The sequence below is a fragment of the Lutra lutra genome, chromosome 3 (assembly GCF_902655055.1).
Source record: "Lutra lutra chromosome 3, mLutLut1.2, whole genome shotgun sequence".
Taxonomy (NCBI): domain Eukaryota; kingdom Metazoa; phylum Chordata; class Mammalia; order Carnivora; family Mustelidae; genus Lutra; species Lutra lutra.
The window spans coordinates 11,500,646-11,521,523 of record NC_062280.1 but is presented as its reverse complement, the minus strand read 5'-3'; the positions used below and the strand labels follow the sequence as shown (position 1 = coordinate 11,521,523).

Genomic DNA, 20,878 nt, shown 5'->3' with positions numbered 1-20,878 from the left:
CAAGTAGAGCAAAGTCAGTATATGCTGGGTCTGTATTAGCTGCTTTTAGTGTTGTTTATAGTGAAGTAGGCTTTGATTTTTTAAAAACAAATTGACACTAACATTTAGATGTCCTTGTGTATGTGTGCTAGTGAGGCCCAGAAGTTCGAACTCAGGCTATGAGAATGTAACAGTATAATTTAGGGTTAGAGAATATTCATGTTTGAAGCTGGAATAATAAGACATAACATGACCTTTCATCTGAAATATGCCCCAGATGTACCTCTTCTGCTTTTAAAGCTCTCTGAAGATGAATTATGAAAATTCTTATCAGTAGAACCAGTTTGATTGTCAACTAGATGTAAAGACCTGCGGGGAATTAATATGAATAAAATGTGCCACAAACTCAGAGAGACCTTTGAGGGACTAAAGATTCTCATTATCTAGGAAATTTTCTTTATCTGCTACCTAATTCCTTTGCTCAACTCATAGTTTAAATCTATCCCCCCCACCCCTGCCATGGCCAGTAGAGATAGAAACTCAGTTATAATTATCTGTGAAAGAGAACAAATCTCATTGAGTCTGTGGGGAGTCAACTTCTTTTTTAAATGAGTTGTGTGAACCTGATTCTAGTATAAGATCTGGTGATGGAGGGGCGCTTGGGTGGCTCAGTGGGTTAAGCCTCTGCCTTTGGCTTGGGTCATGATCTCGGGGTCCTGGGATTGAGCCTCACATCAGGCTCTCTGCTCAGCAGGGAATCTGCTTCCCCCTCTTTCTCTGCCTGCCTCTCTGCCTATTTGTGCTCTCTCTCTGTCAAATAAAATCTTAAAAAAAAAAAAATCTGGTGATGGAGACCATGGAAGCCCAGATATTAACTACCTTTCCACATAGATTGACACTGGCTTTGTGCAGGGTCAGTGAAGACACATCAGGAACAAGGACAAAATAGGGAGGTTAGAGAATGGGGGAAATGTGGATCATCTGGGGCCACAATGACATGGGTTGGTGGCCTGGTCTTATGGGCGAGGAAGAGTTGCTGGACAGCTGCAGGTAGTAATTGAGACACTTTAGTCTGCCTCTCAGACCGACTTTGCAATAGGAGGCTTACCTCGATTTCCTGTAATGACCACCTATCCTGTGCCTCTCCGGAGGATAACATTCATACAAACAACAGACAGAGATGACAAGTACATCCGCAGTTATCCATATACACCAGCATAGCTGGGGTATCTATTATTAGGCCACTTTCATGTTAAAATGTTCATTATTATGACATTTCAGTTTGGCATTATAAAATTTCATCTCTGTCCCTTTTCGTCTGTTATATTTCAGTGACTCAGATGTCCCACATCAGAAGTGTGTTAGACTTGGCAGGGGTTGGGGGGGAATGAAACAGACACAGTCACTGTCCTCAAGGGTTTCGCAGATTAAGACAAAGAGAAAAACTCAGCCCAGAGAGGGAACTAGCCCAGCTAGCCAAGAGACTTCTTTACTTCTTTGTTAACACACAAAGCAGAACCTGCCTCAGGAAGCTTAGGAGTCCACTGATCCTCTAAGTCAGTGCAGAAGGCTCTGGAAGTTTGGTGATACAGTCAGGTGATTCTGGATCTTTGTGTTCCCAGGGCTGTGTTCAGATCCTCAGATTAAAAAGGTTCTTACTATCTCCCCTTAGAGAACAGAATTGTCATTTAGAGATCAGCAACCGGGGGAGGTTAGCCATCTGCTATGTAGAAAGGGCCAAAGAGGTTTCTGTGAATTGAATTAGAATTCCCCTCCCCCACCAGCACTGCATAGTGATTTTTGAAAAAGAGGGACTTTATGGGCTCAGTGAGGGAACTGTTTTAAATGGGAGTCTATGCAGTACTGTTTGCTGGTGTTTGAACCTCTCAGTAAATAACTTGCTATTGGCTTGATTTATTGTTATCTTCTTTATTGTAACTACTTTGAAGAAATACCATTAGAAGTTTTGAGATTTTACACAGCTGTTCCATCCATATCTGGAGATACCTTTTTGAAGAAAGGCGACATTTCAAAGGCAAGATATAAGACCTTACAGAAGCCATTTGGATCTCTTGAGTTTATGTCCATTTGTTTTTAGATAGAGTTTGTGAAGTAAAAATCTCTGTGTAAATTTGTAACTGTATTATCACAGTCAGTTCAGGTATATAAATTAACATCTGTTACAAATGTTGGTCCAAACATGCCATATTGACTGAAAACATACCTGTAGGAAATTGCATTCAAGGTGTGCAATTATAATTTAATTTTTTAGTGCTAAGTCAGGTTATACTCTTCTCTTTCCTGTCCATCCCATTTACAAACAAATCAGCTAACGGCTAGAGCTGAGGAGGGAGAAGGGATGAAAAGCAAGAAGGAATGAGGTACTTAAGTACTCAGAAAGTTTTAGCTTTGATTCATTTTTGTTTGAAACACAGTATAAGTGTTATGTTTAGTTTCTCCTGCTCTAAAATAGCACTGTTAATTTTTTCATTTGGTGAATTTTCACACCAGTGCTAATCACACGTTTCTATAAATTATATTAATTTAACTTATTTCCCTAAATGTTGTTCTGCAGTGTGTAGCACGGATGTTCTCAGATTCTTGGCTGTGTAAGCTTGTTGCCGTTGGAAGCAGAACAGAAACATCTGAAAGGCATTATTTGAATTACCGATGCTGGAGCATCTGATCTCACCTTTTACTCTGCTCCTAAGTCACAACTGTTCTCTCCCTTTGTGTCTAATCTGTGCAGATGTCCCGCCTCCTCCATCTTTGACATTGCCCCAAGGTTGGCTTTTTGGAGAAAACACTGTCATCATACAAGTAGAAGTTAAAGAAAGAGTAAATTTTGGTAATCGTTTTTGATCTTTGATAGTTTAGTTTGCAGGAGGATGACTACTTCAGATTTAAAAGACAATGGAGGTAGGTGTGGGCGAGACTTCATACCCCTGAAAAGAAGTACTTGATGATGGAAAACGTAACTATTATTTCCTGTTTCTTTTCAGAGTATGATTTCATCCATTGTAAATAGCACATATTATGCCAACGTGTCAGCAACCAAGTGCCAGGAGTTTGGGAGATGGTATAAGAAGTACAAGAAGATTAAAGGTAAACTGACATTTTTGTTTTTAAAGCCTATTTTTAGTTTCTTAGGTCAATGAATCATTGGTTCTTTGGAGTTTATGCTAATTCTCTGTATACGCTTTTATAAAATTATATACATAATTTTTACAAAGGTAAGTTTCTTAATATTTCCTACAGGAGATCCTAATTAGCCCCCTTAAAACTAAGATGGTATTAGAAATAAAGTAAAATTTGATGCATAATACGTGAGGTTTACCGTTTTCATAAGAGATGCATTCCAAGATTTTTAGAAATATTTGAAATGGTTTAATTTCAGATAGGCATGTCTATTTAAAAAGCTCAATCAATAAATCACTTCCATTAATATATTAATGGAAATTCAAAAGCAGTCATTGTGGGTTAATCTGCACTTATAGTTCAAGTACCAATTAACAAATTGAAATGACTGCTGGCTGTGGTATCAGGAAATCTTTGGTTAGAAATGGAGTTCTGATGTGTGATTTGGTGATAGTACCAGAGCAGTGGTCAAGTCAAAGGGACTCTGTTATAAAGCAGCCTTGTGTTCAAATGTCTCTTCTCCCTTTGCTAGTGTGTGTTTCAGCAAGTTATTTACCTTCACCAAGATTCAGTCTCCTCATCTGAAAATTGAAGCAATGAAAGTATCTAAATCATTCACTAGCTGTGAGGACTAATTAGGTTAATACTGGCATAAAGAAACCTCTTAATAAATAATATCTGTAACACTAGAATGCTAAAATAATAATTAATAGTAACGGTGGTACTAGCAGTAATATGGTAAATGTGGAGTTGTATCTGGTCCTGAAAATACAGTGTCCTGTATGATACGTGGCCTGCTGTTTACACCATCTGGCCCTTCAAATGTATCACTGATCTTTTTTCTGTACAAATATGTCAATGTTGGAAACATTCTGGTGTTCCCACCCAACTCAGGTGCTATTCACATTCAGATGCCACCAGCCCCTAAGTGGACTTGGGGACTCTTGGATGGTCGAGGGTCCCTCCAGGCCCTGTTTTCTCATGGTTATAACATCATCCATCAAGCCTTATTATAGGTATTCACAGCCTTGCTGAAAGTTCCCTGCCCCCATCCGAGGTTCAGATGACCATTTACGGTGGGCAGGTGATAGTAAAAGATGAATTATTTGTTTTACTACCTGCCGGTGTCCTCCAGGGAGGCGGGATCGAAGTAACGCTTGTTGGCCGTTTAGTGTTTGGGATCCTGGTTCCCGGGTTACCTTTTGAGGGAGTGAACTTTACATGCATCCGCAGCACATTTCTGATTACAAAAGACTGACAGCATTTTATTCCAAATATCCAGTTTATAAGGAAAGTCAAGATGTTGAACTACCCAGCAGGAGTTAAAGTGCAATGAAAATTGAATTAAGATCCATTTCTCTTCAGCATTCTAAAATTCTTAGAAGCATGAAGGTTCTACTTTGGGCACTTGCTTTACAATATTACTAATATTAACTCTCAGACAGGATAAGATGAATAACTCCTTCTCATTACAAGATGTGATTGTGTAGTTCAGAAGGGTTTCTTTTCTCTAAGTGTTGTCTCCAAGTTTTTCTTTTAAAGTAAGACTGTTGAAGTGTTTGAACATATCCTCTTTGGCTAAAAATCAAAAGAATCATGCAGCTTCAAGGTCATTTGTTAGATCCCATTTACTTGCTGTCGGAAGAGGAAAGGAAGAGAGAGCCGTCTTGTAATAGGCTGAGTGTAATTCCAGATTCAGAAGCTCTCCACTCTAGTGTTTTCAGAATTGCCACTACAGAACCCGTGTGTGTGTGTGCGCGTGCGCGCACGCACACGACACACACATATACACATACACGAACACTTATATCTTCTACTTTTTTTTCTCTCTTAGAGGTTCAATTCTTTAAGCTCTTTTTTTTTTCAAGATAGTAAATGCACAGTTAAATCTTAAGTGTCATAAAAGCGGACTGAGACCTTGATTTCAATCAGGAGGTCAAGGACCCACACCTGAAGAGGCTGCCAGACACTGTGTACACATGCTGTTCAAGGAGATGGAGCTAGTCATTGCTGTTGAGAAGTGTGTGTGTGCGTGTGTGTGTGTGTCAGTAGGAGGAGAAAAGGGAAGGTTAAGGTATGTGTGAAGTAAACACAAGCTGCCGTAAAACAGTTCAAGTGGTGTTGATTCATCAACCAAGGGAGTGGGAGGAAAAACAAAGAATTCGTGGCAGGTATAATGGTGTACAGAAAATAAACACCCAGAGAAGTATATTTTATTAACTTTCGACCCTCAGGGAAAAGGCAGTGTCGGACCTATCCAGGCACATTTCATCTGAAAGAAGCTTTGTGCTATGAATAGATGTCACTGTGGGAGTCCCATCGAGTAGAAGCCACTTCTCATGGGAAAGGAATGATTTTGTTTGTAACATTTCTGTTTGTGTCCATCCATTTTCAAAATGAGAAAGACAAGGAATGAGTTTCAGATCTGGGAATGAGTAATAGCAAAGGCAGCATTCTACCTTAGGGCTCTTCCTGCTGAACCTGGCAGTTGGAGTGTCGTGTCCTTCCTTGCCCCCCTACCTACCCCGTTTCCATCCCCAAATTACCAATTTACATGTAGCCTGGCTGATACCACGTATAGAAGAAAATCTCATGCTAACTTACTAATGTCCCAAACTAAATGCAGCTACATTGTTAAATATGTTTCCTATTATCTGCTAATGTCTGTTTTAATAAAACAGTGGGAACTAAATGGTTGCTTCTTAATCAAAACCATGATTTCCTAACATAAGCTATGTGATTCTGTTACAAATTGCCACATATAGATCTCCTAGGTCAAAATTTTTTTCTCTTCTCATAGAAATAAATAAACAGTAAAATAATTATATACTCTGAAAGATCAAAGTAAATATGACTAAAACCTGGCAAAAATAAAAGTCTACAGTAGGATTAAAAAAAAGGATCAGATTGCAAATTCTATAGTTAATGCTTAAATAAATATGAGAAAAATGAAAAATCAATAATTCGATATCATTAAAAACAGATGTAAAAACGATATACAAATGGAATTGTCTGAATTTGGAAGTAAACATTTTAATGTGCATTTTTTGAACTTGTTGTTATTACAGCTAAACTATTTACACTTATTCTTTAAAATGTCCTAAGTTCGTTTGGCTTAACATGGTAACTTTATTTTCCCCAGTGATCACAGCAGAGTACATTCTGTTTACCTTTTTTCTTTAATTTCAAAGACAATCATGGTTGACACACATATTTGAGTTATCATTCATGTTAACTCAGGGTGGATGGGGAGAGACGGTTGGCATCCTCTGCTTTTAACATCCAGAACTATGAACCTGCTTCCTAGGAATTTTTGATATTGAATAAAATGAAGTGGGTAGATAGGGTAGTAGGTTGGTTTAGACAGTATTTTGTGTTGCTGTTCATCTTATACTGTAATTGCTTCTGGCCTAGATTTTACCGTTGTAGAGCTCATAAGCTCCCAAGTATAAGGAAAAGAAAATCTACATTCTGTGTAAAAGCAGGGGGTATAAAAGACCAACATTAACAGTTGTTTAATGTTTAGGAGTTTCAGTGTTGGACACAAGGATAATCCACAGGGACCTGGAAACGTTCATGCTGCTACAAAATGATTTTCAAAAATTCTTGGGATTATGTTGAATTTACCCCATCAATTTTTCTTTCATAAGTTCTGCACACTTTAATGAAACACTTATTTTTTTAACCTCTTTCCTATTAACTATGTAGATATAAAGTTGCCTCATCATTTTTATGAAACTAAGTGGCAATTAAATATGAAGTACCATCGGAAATGATACTCTCTGGCCATCTGCTTCTGCAGGGCATCTTCTAAGAATAAAAAAGTGCCTTAACAAAGAAAGACTCATATCTTTAAAATGTCTCCTAATTAAAAATTAATAAGTTAAAATAATGTCATATCTAAAGTGTTTTTCATCTGACACCAAAAGCAAAATGAAGTGTCATCTTTGGTCCGGTCAGTCTCAACTATTTCATTGGTCACAAGAATTAAGGGGTCATTGCAAGTTCACACAAATACTCGTGGATATTGTAAAATTATTTGTGTCATAAAATAACACCACTACAATGAACGGACCTAACCAAACCCCCTATTTTGGCCAGAAAGCAGAATTATCCTCATCACTTTTCTTTTCTCAATCATTGCTCAAGAACTCCCTGATTGTTAGTTGTCTTAATTTTATTTATTTGAACTTATTTTGCAAAATATTAAAGAGCTGGGAGAAATGAGGATTTGTAAAAACCAGTGTTACTTTTCCAAGCCTGGTTTATTCTAGTAATCAGTATTTTATCTGACCCTGTCTGATCTAGTCTTGCAAGATCAAACGTCCAGGCCAGCAAGCAGACAGTAAACAAAGCCCGTGAAGGGTTTCAGTAAACACAAAGATTAGATGTTGAATGAAAATTAAACTCCTTGAACTAGTCCTCTGTACTAAAGTGGTTAAGTGGGTTGTGATTAAAAGAAATAAGTAATTATGATCATTATAGCTGAAATGATATAATGTTACCACATTTAAAGCACCTCTTGTACCCAAAAATGATTGTGTCATTTACAAAGTGGTGCCTCCGAGTTGAATAGAAAAATCCATGTCCCCTGACCTGGTTCCACGAGGCAGTCCCCGCTTAGCCACGGCGGTATCGGTGGTCACGACAATGTCTTTAATCAACGGCAGGGACTTCTCCCTCTGCTGTTGTTTAGTTCTGATGAGGTAAAAGCAACTTACTTCTGTCTACCTAATTTTTCTGAGTCATGAGAGAGATTTTCTTTCAGCTTTGGATCGAAATGAAGGTGTGCGGCAAGGAAGTTGGTCCCTCTGCCTGTACCGTATCTTGCCTGAAGTAATGCCAACATCAAGTCCTTGGCTGCTGCAGAAACCCTTGAACTTAGATAAATTTTACACAAATATTTGTGGAAATAGAAACATCACTCCCACAACCAGCTGCTTTCCATCTTATTGGAAGAGCCTTGTGCTTTTTTTACTGTGACAGTCACTGGTGTTCATTCGTCACTCACGTTAGCCTGTTTGGCCCCCCGATTAGACACTTCTTGGTAGTGTCAGGAAGTGGAAGAATGGCATGTGGGAAATGCCATGGACCCGAGCTATGGGCCAGTTCCTTGCTTGGATCTTACAAAGCTTGTTCTGGCTGTCCCGACAGCTGCTTCTTTGGCCTGAACTTTGTTTGTTCATTAATGGGCATAAATGTTAACATGTAAAACATTCATTTGTCAACAATATGATTTGTAGGTGAAAAGAAAGGAACTTGCTATCTCCTTATATTTATACTATTTATGATGGCATTTTGAAAGGATGGAAAGGGGAAAATGATGTTTTTTTCCTTACTCATCTGTCCATCCATTCATCTATCATAGATAATTACTATTTGAAAGAAGTTTAAGACACAGTTCTTGGTTTCAAAAAGCCAGCATCTATAAAATTAGTTTGAGCATCAACTTTATATACCTGGCAGGATTCTAAGTAGGGAGCGTTGCATAGTCCCTCCTCGCGAGATAATTAGTCACAGTTACAGAACTCATTTTAATTAAATGTTTAGTGAGTGCTTCTACTACAGGCCATTTTCACTGCTAAAAGCAGTGAGAAACATCCAGAAACACATAAGATGTGGTTCCAGCCTCTAGTTGGGTTGCTGTCAACCTAGCAGGGGAGGCAGCCCTCCATCTGGCGAATATATAGCAGTAGTATGAACTTGTGTTATAGTAGCACAGAGAATGGTCCAAAAGTTTTACCTAACAAGTTTTAGGTCGGAGAGGAGGGTAATTTGAAAAGCAGCCCATGAGTTACATCTTAAGGACAGTAGAGTTCTGCAAGGAGAGAAGGAGAAGGAAGAACACTTCAGGCAGTGCCAAGTTCATCGGTATAGATGCAGAGGTGCAAAAGAGCATGAATGTCTAGAAAATATCGGTGGTTGTTCACTCTATCTAGAATGACAGTACATTTATCACAGCACTATCATGTGATGCCCCGGATGGCTAACATTTTAATTGGTGAAACTGAAAAGCTAGGTGTGGGGTTGAGAGCATCAAACATTGGTAAATGAGCTGAGATTTTTGGGGGGGATCTGGCTGGGGGTAATATTGGTGTTATAATGATGAAAAATAAGGTTGGGACCTTACCTTGGGGAACTCTGAAAGCGGTTGAGGTATATTGAGAATCGGTGAAAGTTTTTCAGCAAGGGAGTGATACCTTGTAAATGGTGATATAAAAAAGAAATTTCTTTAGCAGTCCTCTGTGTGTGGGGGTGAGTGTGTATGGCAGGAGAGGAGGCAGGTAGGAGGGATAAGGGCAGTAGGTGCACCTGGGAGGAAGTAGGCAAAATAGAATCTATTGCGACCGTCTGTGCAAGTAAAGATAGGAAAGGGAGGCCTTGGCTTTTGATGGCAGCAGTGAGAAAGAGAAATGACCAATGCCAGATATGTGTGGGAGAGAGAAAAATAAATCAAAGTAGAATTCAAGGTTTTGAGCTTAAGTGACTCTTCATGGTTTTGACAGAAATAGAACAATATAAATTGATCCATTGCTTATAACTTAAACTGAGAGTCGGTGAACCAGGTAGAGACATCCACTGGGCCATTCAAGATGTGGAACTAGCTGACCATTGGACAGGACTAGAGAATGAATTTTGGAGTCAATGTTTTTGATATGATAGTTAAAATCCCACCCAAAGAGCATTCGCTAAAAAAAGAGGATGAGCACAGGAGGAGATTGGGAGCTTTGAGAAGAGAAGGGCCATGGGTTAAGAAGATATGGTTAGGAAGAAAGTGAGATTTCATGGAAGCCAGGCAAGATGGGTTACTCCTGGAGAAATGTTATCAAGGGTGCCAAGAGGAGGAGAAGAGGAAGAGGTATTTGGAGGTTCTTAGCTTTGGCAAAAAGGGGACCATGATGACATTGGAGGGAGCTGTTTCTTCATAGTGTGACAACAAAGGGAGCATATATGCATCTAAGAAGGGAAGATGGCATGGAAATGAGGAGAGAAGACACTGGCTTAGTCAGGAAAGGATATAAAACAACTAACTGCAGCATTAGGATTAAGTTTAACACACACTCCCTGCCCTGTCCCCCATATTCAAGAGAGAGACAGTGGAGCCGGTGGAGGCAAAGGCTCGGGACAGGGAGACGGGTGACAAGCAGGAGCTCACAAACAAGGAAAGGATGGGATCTGAGGCACAGAAGATGCTTTGCCTTTAAAGGAAAGAGAAATAGCCACGTTGTCTTTAGAACCTAAAGGAAAGAAGACGGACAAGGAGACAGGTTTTGAAGATGGAGGGAAGGGTAAAGAATGAGGCATCTTATACTGTAGGGGGCTGTTGTGATTATCTGGCAGTAAGAGAGAATGGTTGGGATGGGGTTTGGTGAGAAGAATGCCTGAAACAGATTCTGGACCAACCGTATTTGGGCAACAGTGGGAGCATAGGGAACTGAAGGAGGTGACACAGTTAGGGGTTTATAGAGGTTCAGGTCTCTTTAGTTCTTAGCTTTTTCTTACAGTGTGCTTTAGAGTTCTCAGAGTTTCAGATTTCCATTTGTCCTGCCCAGATGAAGAACCTACAGAGTTGTGAAATGAGTTTTTAGGTAGACCAGGAAATGTCCAGCTTGTTAAACATCTAGTATGATTGTGGTGACATCATCTTATTTTGGGAAAATCAGTGGGTTAGAGTCAGAGTATTCTCTAGCTTTATGATCAATTAAATAAAAATTATTTATTTTTTCTTCAATGATTTACAGTTAAAAGCTAAAAAGCACTTAAATTCACAAGGTGCTCAAAGCTAAGTACAAATGCTTTGTAAGAAGCTATAGGATGAACATGATAATTGCCTGTGCTAGACACTGTTGAACTCGTCATTCACCTGACTGGTGATAGGCCTTCATTTCACCTTTTGCAGGAATTTGAGATGATCTGATTAAGGAATCCTGAATTCCTAAGGAAGTAGATGAATCTGGACTCATATAGAATTTAAGTCAGGCGATGAGTTCTAATGTCAGGCCTTTCAAGCTGTCACCTTTCTAAGTTCCATGTTCTATAGTAACCTTGACTCATTTTTTTTTTTAAAGATTTTTTTTTTTAAGATTTTATTTATTTATTTCACAGAGAGAGATCACAAGTAGGCAGAGAGGCAGGCAGAGAGAGAGAGAGAGAGAGGAGGAAGCAGGTTCTCCGCCGAGCAGAGAGCCCGATGCGGGACTCGATCCCAGGACCCTGAGGTCATGACCTGAGCCGAATGCAGAGGCTTAACCCACTGAGCTACCCAGGCGCCGGACTAATTTTTTTTTTTTTTTAAGATTTATTTATTTATTTGAGAGAGAGAGAATTTGTGCATGCAGGGGTGGAGGAGGGAGAGGGAAGAGCTAGAGGGAGAATCTAAACCAGACTTCCCCTGAGTGCAGAATCTGACCCTGGGCTCCATCCCACAACCCTGAGCTGAAACCAAGAGCCGGACATTTAACGGACTGAGACACCGTGGCACCCCTTGACTTAGTTTTGAATAATCCCACTACTAGACTGCAGGTTTTTTCAAAGAACATCTTAGGGACACATCCATTTTGTGCTCTCTTCAGACCCCTATGAACAAAGGACTTTGAACATTGTAAGGACTTATTTTAGTAAATTGTAATCGAATTGAATTGAATATATGAACTTATTTGAACATATGCATTTAAGACAGTTTTATTTTTACACATATGATATTATGACTAATCTTATTTTCTATCCGATGTCTCAGTTGAGAGAAAAAAGACAATCTTTGCCTGTTTAATCTTTGCCATATTACAAATGTCCTTAGCAAATTAGTAATAGGTTAAAATCATTCTTTTTTTCTATTAGTTATTATTGAGCTAAAGATTTAGCAATAGTCAATTCCACTGAAAAAGACAGTAACACCTTTGTTAAGTAAAAATTAGGGACCGTATATGTAGCCTACAAAAAGCATCCCTTTGAGGTTTTTCCAGCTAGTTTATTGAATATTTTCCTTGAAATAATGGCCTGAAATATTTAAGTCCTGTAAAAAGCAAAGAGAAAGGCCAATGGAAAAGAGTGATTTATGGGTTTATTTTTTCTTTGATTAACTTTTCTTTAATTGGTTGAATTAAAGAATTAATACACACAGAATGCCAACTGGCAAAGATAGAATGCTCCTAAACAATAATACTAAGTTTCTGAAATGCTGTTTTTTTTCTCTTGTGCTGAACTCACCTCTGAAATTACAGTTTCAGATTAAAATAAAGAACAAAAACAAAGATATTATTAGATGTACTTAGCTTTAACCTATACAGAAAGCTCCAGGAATACTTGAAATGTTGAAGGTTATCAAACCAAAAGGGACAGTGGTGTTCAGATGGGGAGGGCTGAGATTACAATAAGGGTGAAAGTGAATAACACTCACTTTTTCCATGGAACATAATAGGTGCTCTGAGCTTTTTCTGCCAAAGCACAGAGGTGTCCAGCTTCAAGTGCTTTATGGTAGATGTGTATGTTTTTGTGGATCTTATATGATGGAAAAAGGAAGTTGATAATAAGGGGAAAATACACCTAAGAAAACCAGTCATATGGTATTATCACAGTGCTGGCTGGTACACTTTGCTTATGGGGCTGGAAGCATTTTCTTTCCAAGCCTTGTTTTATTAGGAGTTAACAAGTTGGCTCTGAATATCTTGCTCTAGGCAGAGACTTTGCAAGCAAGTTCTCAACCCAGAGACAGATTCTCTTTAACAAATTTAGAGAAAAACAAATCTTTAACTTTCGTAGTCCTAAAAGACTTAGATTTTTGTTTTTTTCCTTTTGCCCTTCAGCCCTTTCAGACTCCTAATATTTTTCTTTAATTATATTTAGTGAGCTCTTCTGGTTATAGTTTTTTTTTTTTCTTTTTAATGGTGTGGGATTTATATTTGATATATATGGAATATTAGCTTTAGCTCTCAAATCATGTTAACAGAAAATGGATTTTGTACCTCAGTTTGTACAAATTGACTTTGTACTTCAGTTATCGACCAGGACAGAATAAATCAGAAATCTTTTCAGTGATGGGGCGTATTCAGGATTAGCATGTGGGGTGCTGTTATGGTTTGTCAGAGAAGTTAGTGTTATGATACCTTTGAAAAAGAATTTTACTCAGTGAAAGACTTTGGGTGGACAGTCTGGTTGTTTAGTGATAGTATGTAACCCGGTTCAAGGAGAAGCGTCAAAGTAAATATCAGGTTGAAGCATATGAAATTGCCATTTTTGTAGCTTAAAATTATGTATTGCCAATTTCATGTGGTTCAGTCATACCAGAATTTATGGTTATTACCTTCTTATGTGAGTGTACGTACCACTTTTTATTTCTTGTTGTTTACATGTTTCAACAAAACACTTCATATTGACAATTTACAAAGAGTACCTGCCAGAGCTCTCCGTCGTGTCTTTTCATCAGTCAGGTGGGAGTCCGTGCTGATGACACTCACTTTGGAACAAAGCTTTTTTGGCTGCAAGAAAAATAAAAAAGGGGCGCCTGGGGGCTCAGTTGTTGGGCGTCTGCCTTTGGCTCAGGTCATGATCCCGGGGTCCCGGAATGGAGCCCTGCATTAGGCTCCCTGGTCAGCAGGGAGCCTGCTTCTCCCTCTCCCACCCCCCCGCCTATGTTCCCTCTCTTGCTGTGTGTGTCTCTCTCTCTGTCAAATAAATGAATAAATAAAATTTAAAAAAAAAAGAAAAAAGAATGGGGGAGAATCATGAAAATAAATATAATAAGTGTGAATTTATATTATACATGACTAGAATAAATTGCTAATAATCAACAGAATTGGGGTGCAAGGAACTATGTTTTATCATCAAATAGAAATGCATTTTAAATGATAAGCAGGTGTTACAGGCCCATCTATGTGTAGCAAAGAGTTAAAACGTCTGAAGCAAATCAGAGTGGAGTATTTGAAACTAATACTACCCACTTCTGTGTCTCTAGGGGCTGGCATCATTTCTGGCACATAATAGTTGATTAATAAATACTTATTACAGGAATTAAAATAACAAACAAATGTGGATAATCCTGTTTTAGCGATTCGTTAATTCCATTGTTGAGGAATCAGTGATTGAATCGCTTTGTAGAACTGACTAGCTTTTTCAGTCGGTCACATCAGAAAGGTTTACAAGCATAAGGGGAAGGCATCAGGGTGCACCTTCACCGTTCAGACAGCCCACCCCTCCTCATGTCACCGATGGGCATACCTGCCTCCTGGCTGTGTGCATGCGCATCAAAGAGAAGGCAGGGCTTTTCTGTAGCAAAGGAGATAAGTCCTGACTCAAATCCTAAAGTTAATAATAACCACATGCCCCCAGTCGGGCCTTTTCGCATAAGCAGTGGAACAAAAGTTTAAGGTCCTAAAGTTGTAGGTTTGGGTGTGACTGTTCCTTGAATAGGTGTGTGACATTATTTTTTGTGAGCTTCACAGTCTTCAGGAAAGTGGTCATAATAATATCACTGTCGTACTGTTGTGAGAGTTCAATGACAATGATCTGTGCGGAGTTTAGCTCAGTGCCTCAACTGCTGTATGGACGGTAGGCTTTCATGTTCCTGCAAATAAATGCCAATGTGTTTTAAAAGAGGCATATGAGCAAGACAGTTAGGAGAATTTCTGCACTTAAAATGCTCATTTTTCTCTAAAGAAAATTCATTAGGAAGTATTTGTGACATCTTTAGGCTCTGAGAAGTTAACTTTGAGTAATGCAGAGAAAGAGAAGAAAAAAAAAACCCTAGTTTTTACTGGTCCTGAGGTGTATCATGGTTATGAGGCTTTGTGCCAGCAGCCCTAATCATTTTGAATATTCCTAAATATTTATCTACATTTGGACAGCTATTTGACCTTGGACAAATTATCTGACCTCTCTGGTATTAGATGGGATCATTGTCTTTAAAGTTGGGCTCCAAGTTTTTGGACCTAAAGGTTGGGGAGCAAGGAATTTGGGGTGGAGGTATGAACATCCAAGGTACTGATATACTCAGGAGTATCTTTTGTCTATACTCCAAGGTTTGGATGCCAATTCGAAATTATCAGTTTGATTGGCAACTTTTCTACCAAGAGTGCCAGAGGTAAACCCGTGTCATGTCCTTGTAAAATCACTTCCAGAGTACTTCTTGAGTTGAAGGAGTCGCAGAGAAATTCTGCCATCTTCCTTCCCCTTCCCTTCCCCCACTTCTGTTTTTCTATCCTGGGTTTCCAGGAGATGTTCTAGGGAATACCGGACTGTTATCTTATTAAGGAATCCATTAGCACTCATTCATTCTAATCCACTTACATTTGCATAAGCATCTTAATGGTTTTAGGAAAAATCCATACCAGAAATTCCAGAAATTTCTCATTGCAAAGCCTTTTACCCAGTTCATTTCTTTCCCAGCTCTCTAAGTATGGACAGACCCCCAGGGTTATCTCACAAAAGCAACTGTGTTAAGGTTTGCGTTAAAACACGAGGTTCGGGGCGCCTGGGTGGCTCAGTGGGTTAAAGCCTCTGCCTTCAGCTCAGGTCATGATCCCAGGGTCCTGGGATCGAGCCCCGCATCAGGCTCTCTGCTCCTCAGGGAGCCTGCTTCCTCCTCTCTCTCTGCCTGCCTCTGCCTACTTCTGATCTCTCTCTGTCAAATAAATAAAAAATAAATCTGGAAAAAAAAAAAACACGAGGTTCATGATTCTGGAAATTTTATCAGTCTTTTAAGTAGTATTGTTAGATGAACCTGCAGGAGCGATCCTACATCTACAGTGAGTGTCACTACACAAACTACTATTATTCTCGTTGCAATCAGGGAGTTTTGCAAAGAGAAATACCTTAGGAAAGTCTTAAATTCTTGCCGAAGAGTCAAGAAGCAGAAGCAGATATTCTGAGAGAGGGAATTGAAATCCTAGCAGCAGTTACTATTAGGTAAGTCACCTGGAAGGTTGCATTAAAACCAATTGACACACAATCCTCCCTGTTTTACAGGTAATTCCCAAATCACCCCGGAAGTTAGAACCCAGGCCCTAAACATCCCAGTTTGTTCTTTCTATCCATCGTATGCCATCTTACTGTGATTGTCAGGCATCTGATGTGTGCCCATCAGACACTTCTCCTTTTGCTTTTAAATTCTCAGCAAATATATTTTGGGACATTTAGTCATTGGAGTATATTTTGAGTATTGAAATTTAGTAGGTTTACTTTACATAGCATCTACAGCAAATAGACATAATAAAAATAATGAAATCCAACTGAGAAAAGCACTGAACTAAAGAGGAAAAATTATGTTTTTGTTTTTTTTTAAAGTGTGGACATTTCAATGCCTACTCATTTCCCTGGGAAACAAAAATAAGACATTAATCATTTGCTTTTTAAAAAAAAGTAGAATATTTTCCTTCTTTCTTTTGGTTGATGTAAATGTAACATGTATATACTCACAGTGGATTTTATTCCTTAAGGGTTTTTTTTGTTTGTTTGTTTTGTTTTTATTCACATTAACTTTTGAAGCTTAAAGCAGTATTTGTGTAGCAGTTCTATAAATTTAATTTCAAGAGTTGTGAGATGTATCATTTTATATCCCATGTATCCTGTGTCCTGATTTGCAGGTCAGAATATGCACTATTAAGCCTCATCTGGAGAAACTGAATAACAGTACATCCCTGTGTATACCGTGAGGCGTGCGATTCTATACTGATAATGAGTCCTTCTAAAGTATAGGATTTATTTTTAAAAGTGCTGTGATGTACCACGACATAGTTATTTGAAAAAAAGAAAAGACTGCAGTTCCTTAGGTGACCTTTGAGAAACAGCAGACGTTTGTCAGAGTGTCTTAATCAGGAAGTTTTGAAATGGAAGCCTAATCTGTTAATCATAATTATACAGATATTTTCTGAAATTTACAATAGTGCTTTGACAAAGATCTTTCACATAGATACTCATCATCTAAACTTTGGTCATACGATTCTGAGATAATAATATTTTCCCTACGGCAAGACTGAGGGCCCGGAGAACCTTCAGCTTGCTTAAGGAGGCCCCACAGCTAATAACTCATAGAATGCAGGTTTGGGTACAGGTTCTAATACCGTGTCCAGTCAGTGCTTCGTTAGTATAATGTGACCATCAGCAAAAGCTGAAGACTTATCACATACTTTTTAAAAAAGATTTTATTTATTTATTTGACAGAGACACAGCGAGAGAGGGAACACAAGCAGGGGGAGTGGGAGAGGGAGAAGCAGGCTCCCTGCTGAGCAGAGAGCCCTATGCAGAACTCCATCCCAGGACTTTGGGATCATGACCTGAGCCAAAGGCAGATGCTTAACGACTGAGCCACCCGGGTGCCCTATCACATAATTTTTAAAAAATGGTTATACATGTATAATGTAATGAATGTTAAGTGAGATTAGAGAAAAGAACAGACAACAGACTTTGACAGTGAATAAGTAAGTGTCTGGTATAGTCTCAAAAGATAAGAGCATGAGGAGCACCTGGGTGGCTCACTTGGTTAAATGTCTGATTCTTGTTTTTGGCTCAGGTCATGACCTTGAGGTTGTGAGTTCCAGCCCCACGTCGGGCTCCACACTCACTCAGCATGGAGGCCACTTGGTATTCTCTCTTTCCCTCTCCTTCAGCTCCTCTCCCTGCTTATCCTCTCTCTCTCTCTCGCTCTCAAATAAATAAAATCTTTTTTTTTAAGATTTTATTTATTTATTTCATAGACAGAGGTCACAAGTAGGCACAGAGGCAGGCAGAGAGGGGGGCAGGGAAGCAGGCTCCCTGCTGAGCAAAGAGCCCTATGTGGGGCTCGATCCCAGTACCCTGGGATCACAACCTGAGCCGAAGGCAGAAGCTTTAACCAACTGAGCCACCCAGGTGCCCCTCAAATAAATAAAATCTTAAAAAAAAAAAAAAAAGAACAATGTAAAGACAAGATAGAATAGTGATTCATAAACTTTAGTATACATAAAAATTACCTGGTAGCTATCTGGTAGAATTCCAAAAGCCAATAATACACAGATGACAAAGATGTAGATGTGCAAACTTTAGTGTACATAAGAATCTTTGGAATCTTAGTGTACATAAGAAGTCTAAGATTCTGATTTGGAGTCCATGAATTTGTATTTCTAACAGTCTTCCAGGTGATATGGATTTTGATGGTTCAAGGACTGTACTTCTGAATAGTAACCTGAAATGTACAATGTACACAAAATATAAGTATATATTAGGGACTTGTGATAATTAAATACTTGACTTCCTGGGTATACTGTAATATTGCTTACATAAAATGAGATTCTTGCTCCAAATATCTTTTAATTTTAATGCAGATTAGTTCTGGGGAGGAGCGTGACTTTCTAGTCTATGAACCACCAGCCCTAACCAGCGACAACGATGGCCACTAAACAGCTAACGGTCATAGGCTGCTTTTGGTTAGAACATCAACTCTGGGAACTTGGGAAGGCTCTAGAAGCTCCTGCAATTTTAATGCAGGGCTACAAAGGGCTCTCCTACTTTGGAGTTAAATAGAATCCCAGAACCACTCAGAGAGCAGTTAGATAATGGTTTCCCATTTCCTGAAATTTTCACTCATTCCCAGAAAGCTCAGAGGAATCTGTAAGGTATCCTGGAACTCTGAGTTTCTCAGAAACCTGAGCAGACTTCAGATCTGAACTGCGCACCTGCAAGGCCCCTGGTCTGAGATCCTTTCCCAGGGGTTAGGAGAGCTACAGAAGGCCTCTCAGCTACGAGGCAGAGAAATGTTTCAGCCCATTTCAGCCCCTCTTGCCTTGACGTTTCCTCAAGCCACAACCCATTTGGAGATTCAGACTTGAAGCTGGAGGCATCATTCCTTCCCAGGCACTTCCCAACCCCACAGATCCCCTGCAGGACTTCAGCAACAGTAGAATCAAATTCAGTGTGAATTAAATTGCAGCTCTGATTCAAAGCCCTGGAAGTAGTTGTGTTTTTTGTGTCCCTTTAATAAGTAAACGTCTTGGCTTTATTGAGAACACTTTTGGTTGTGACTGTGGACATTGCTTTCATCATCAGAATCAGGACAACAGTTTATCCTTCCCTTTTTCCAGGATTTCTTTTTCATAGACAAATATCGCAGAGATAAAATGGACCCTCAGAGCCAAGGTGTTGTCTTTGGACTTGGTTTAGTTTAAGACAGACTTGTTATGTTTTCCATTAGACAGACAAAGCAAAGCACAAAATCAGGCACTGCTGTTAGGTCTGCGTTTCAGCCACTGTGATTACTTTCAAATACATTTAAAAAGAAAGAGAGAGAGGCAGAGAGGGAAGGAGGAAGGAAAGAAAGAAGGAAGGAAGGACAAAAGAAAAATAATGAACATACAAGCTCAATTTTCAGTTGGAGTCTGGTACACTAGATGAGATGTTCCTCTGACCTTTTCTTAAAGCATTTGTCTTTGACCTGCTGTGACTTTAGAGGCTAAAATGGTATTCTGATATTTTTTATGAGAGTGGTAGCAGAAAAAAAATGAAGGTTTTCAAGTTTGGCAAAATCTGTACAAATTGTTACTGAAACCATATACTGCTCGGGTCCGTGGAGATGGCAGCCTGTTGGTCAGCATTTGATTTGTAAGCATTCTTAAAAGTCAGGATGATGAGGGGCGCCTGGGTGGCTCATGGTTTAAGCCTCTACCTTCGGCTCAGGTCGTGATCTCAGGGTCCTGGGACTGAGCCCCGCATGGGGCTCTCTGCTCGGCAGGGAGCCTGCTTCCTCCTCTCTCTCTGCCTGCCTCTCTGCCTACTTGTGATCTCTGTCAAATAAATAAATAAAATCTTTAAAAAAAAAAAAGGATGATTTTTTTTTTTTAAATCTTTCTTCATTCTTAGGAAATAAAAAGAACTTGGCTTTTAGGTAGAGAGACACTGAAAAATAGTGACAAAGAGTCTTCATTTGACCAAATTTTTTAATCAGTCTTCTAAATTTTCTCCATGGCCCATCTGTGCACTTCCTTGTAAAATCCAGTTTTAGCAAGAACCGTGCTAGGTCAGTTTAACCTGAACCTCCCCCATATCTGATCACCCCTCAATATCTGGTTGGGTTCCCCATCTTCTACCCCCACCAGGTGATGTCTGATCGCCCTGGCCTGTCTTCATAAAGAACCCTGTTAGGTCAGTTTAGCCAGAACCGCCCTTATGCCTGATGTTTCCTCTTAGTGACTTTCTGTCTACTGACCCCCACCCTGCTTGTTGGCAGGGTGTTCCCATGTGTAGATGCAGTATTTGGAGTTGAGTCCGGTCTCTCTCCCCCGTCATAAAATCCCATTGTGGGGGTCCCTATGCCTATTGCGATGGTCCTGGATAAGGTCTAAGGTCTGTCTTACTGTCTTCAAAGAGTGTTGTTGAGTATCTTTTTCTTTAACAACTTAAGGGGTGTCTTTAGTTTTAGAGGTAGCCTATAGACTGTATCTGGTTTTCAGATAGGCTTTGTTTGGCATTTGTTGTGCTTTGCAAATGGAATTAATTGCCAATCCTTCAAAAATAGGCACTATCATGTAGTAATCCAGATTTTCCATTTTCTTGAGAAAACATCTGAAGAAATGACAATATGAGAAAGACAAAAACTGGACAAGGTGAGGTAGTGGCCACTTCCTTTAGACTGGCAGGATTTCTCTCACTCCCCTTGTATCTCTGCGGTTGGCTTCTCTGCCTTTTGTTCTCTACCTGGAAGTGTAGGCAGTTGCCTTTGCAATTGCTTCATTATGGTTTTCTAAGGAATTGGTACTTCATGGTGTCACTGCATGTCCTTAAGGAAACTTCCACAGTC

The 20,878-nt window shown here is 39.4% G+C and overlaps 1 protein-coding gene across 3 annotated transcripts in view; it reads left to right on the top strand.

Moving 5' to 3' along the window:
* The window catches only part of SATB2 (SATB homeobox 2), a 189,280-nt gene that overhangs the window by 90,773 nt on the left and 77,629 nt on the right, over positions 1-20,878 (top strand). For all 3 annotated transcript variants that reach the window (XM_047722385.1, XM_047722386.1, XM_047722384.1), the window contains one exon: positions 2,982-3,084. In XM_047722385.1, coding sequence (XP_047578341.1) covers positions 2,982-3,084 — 103 coding nt within the window. The remainder of the gene's footprint in view (positions 1-2,981; positions 3,085-20,878) is intronic.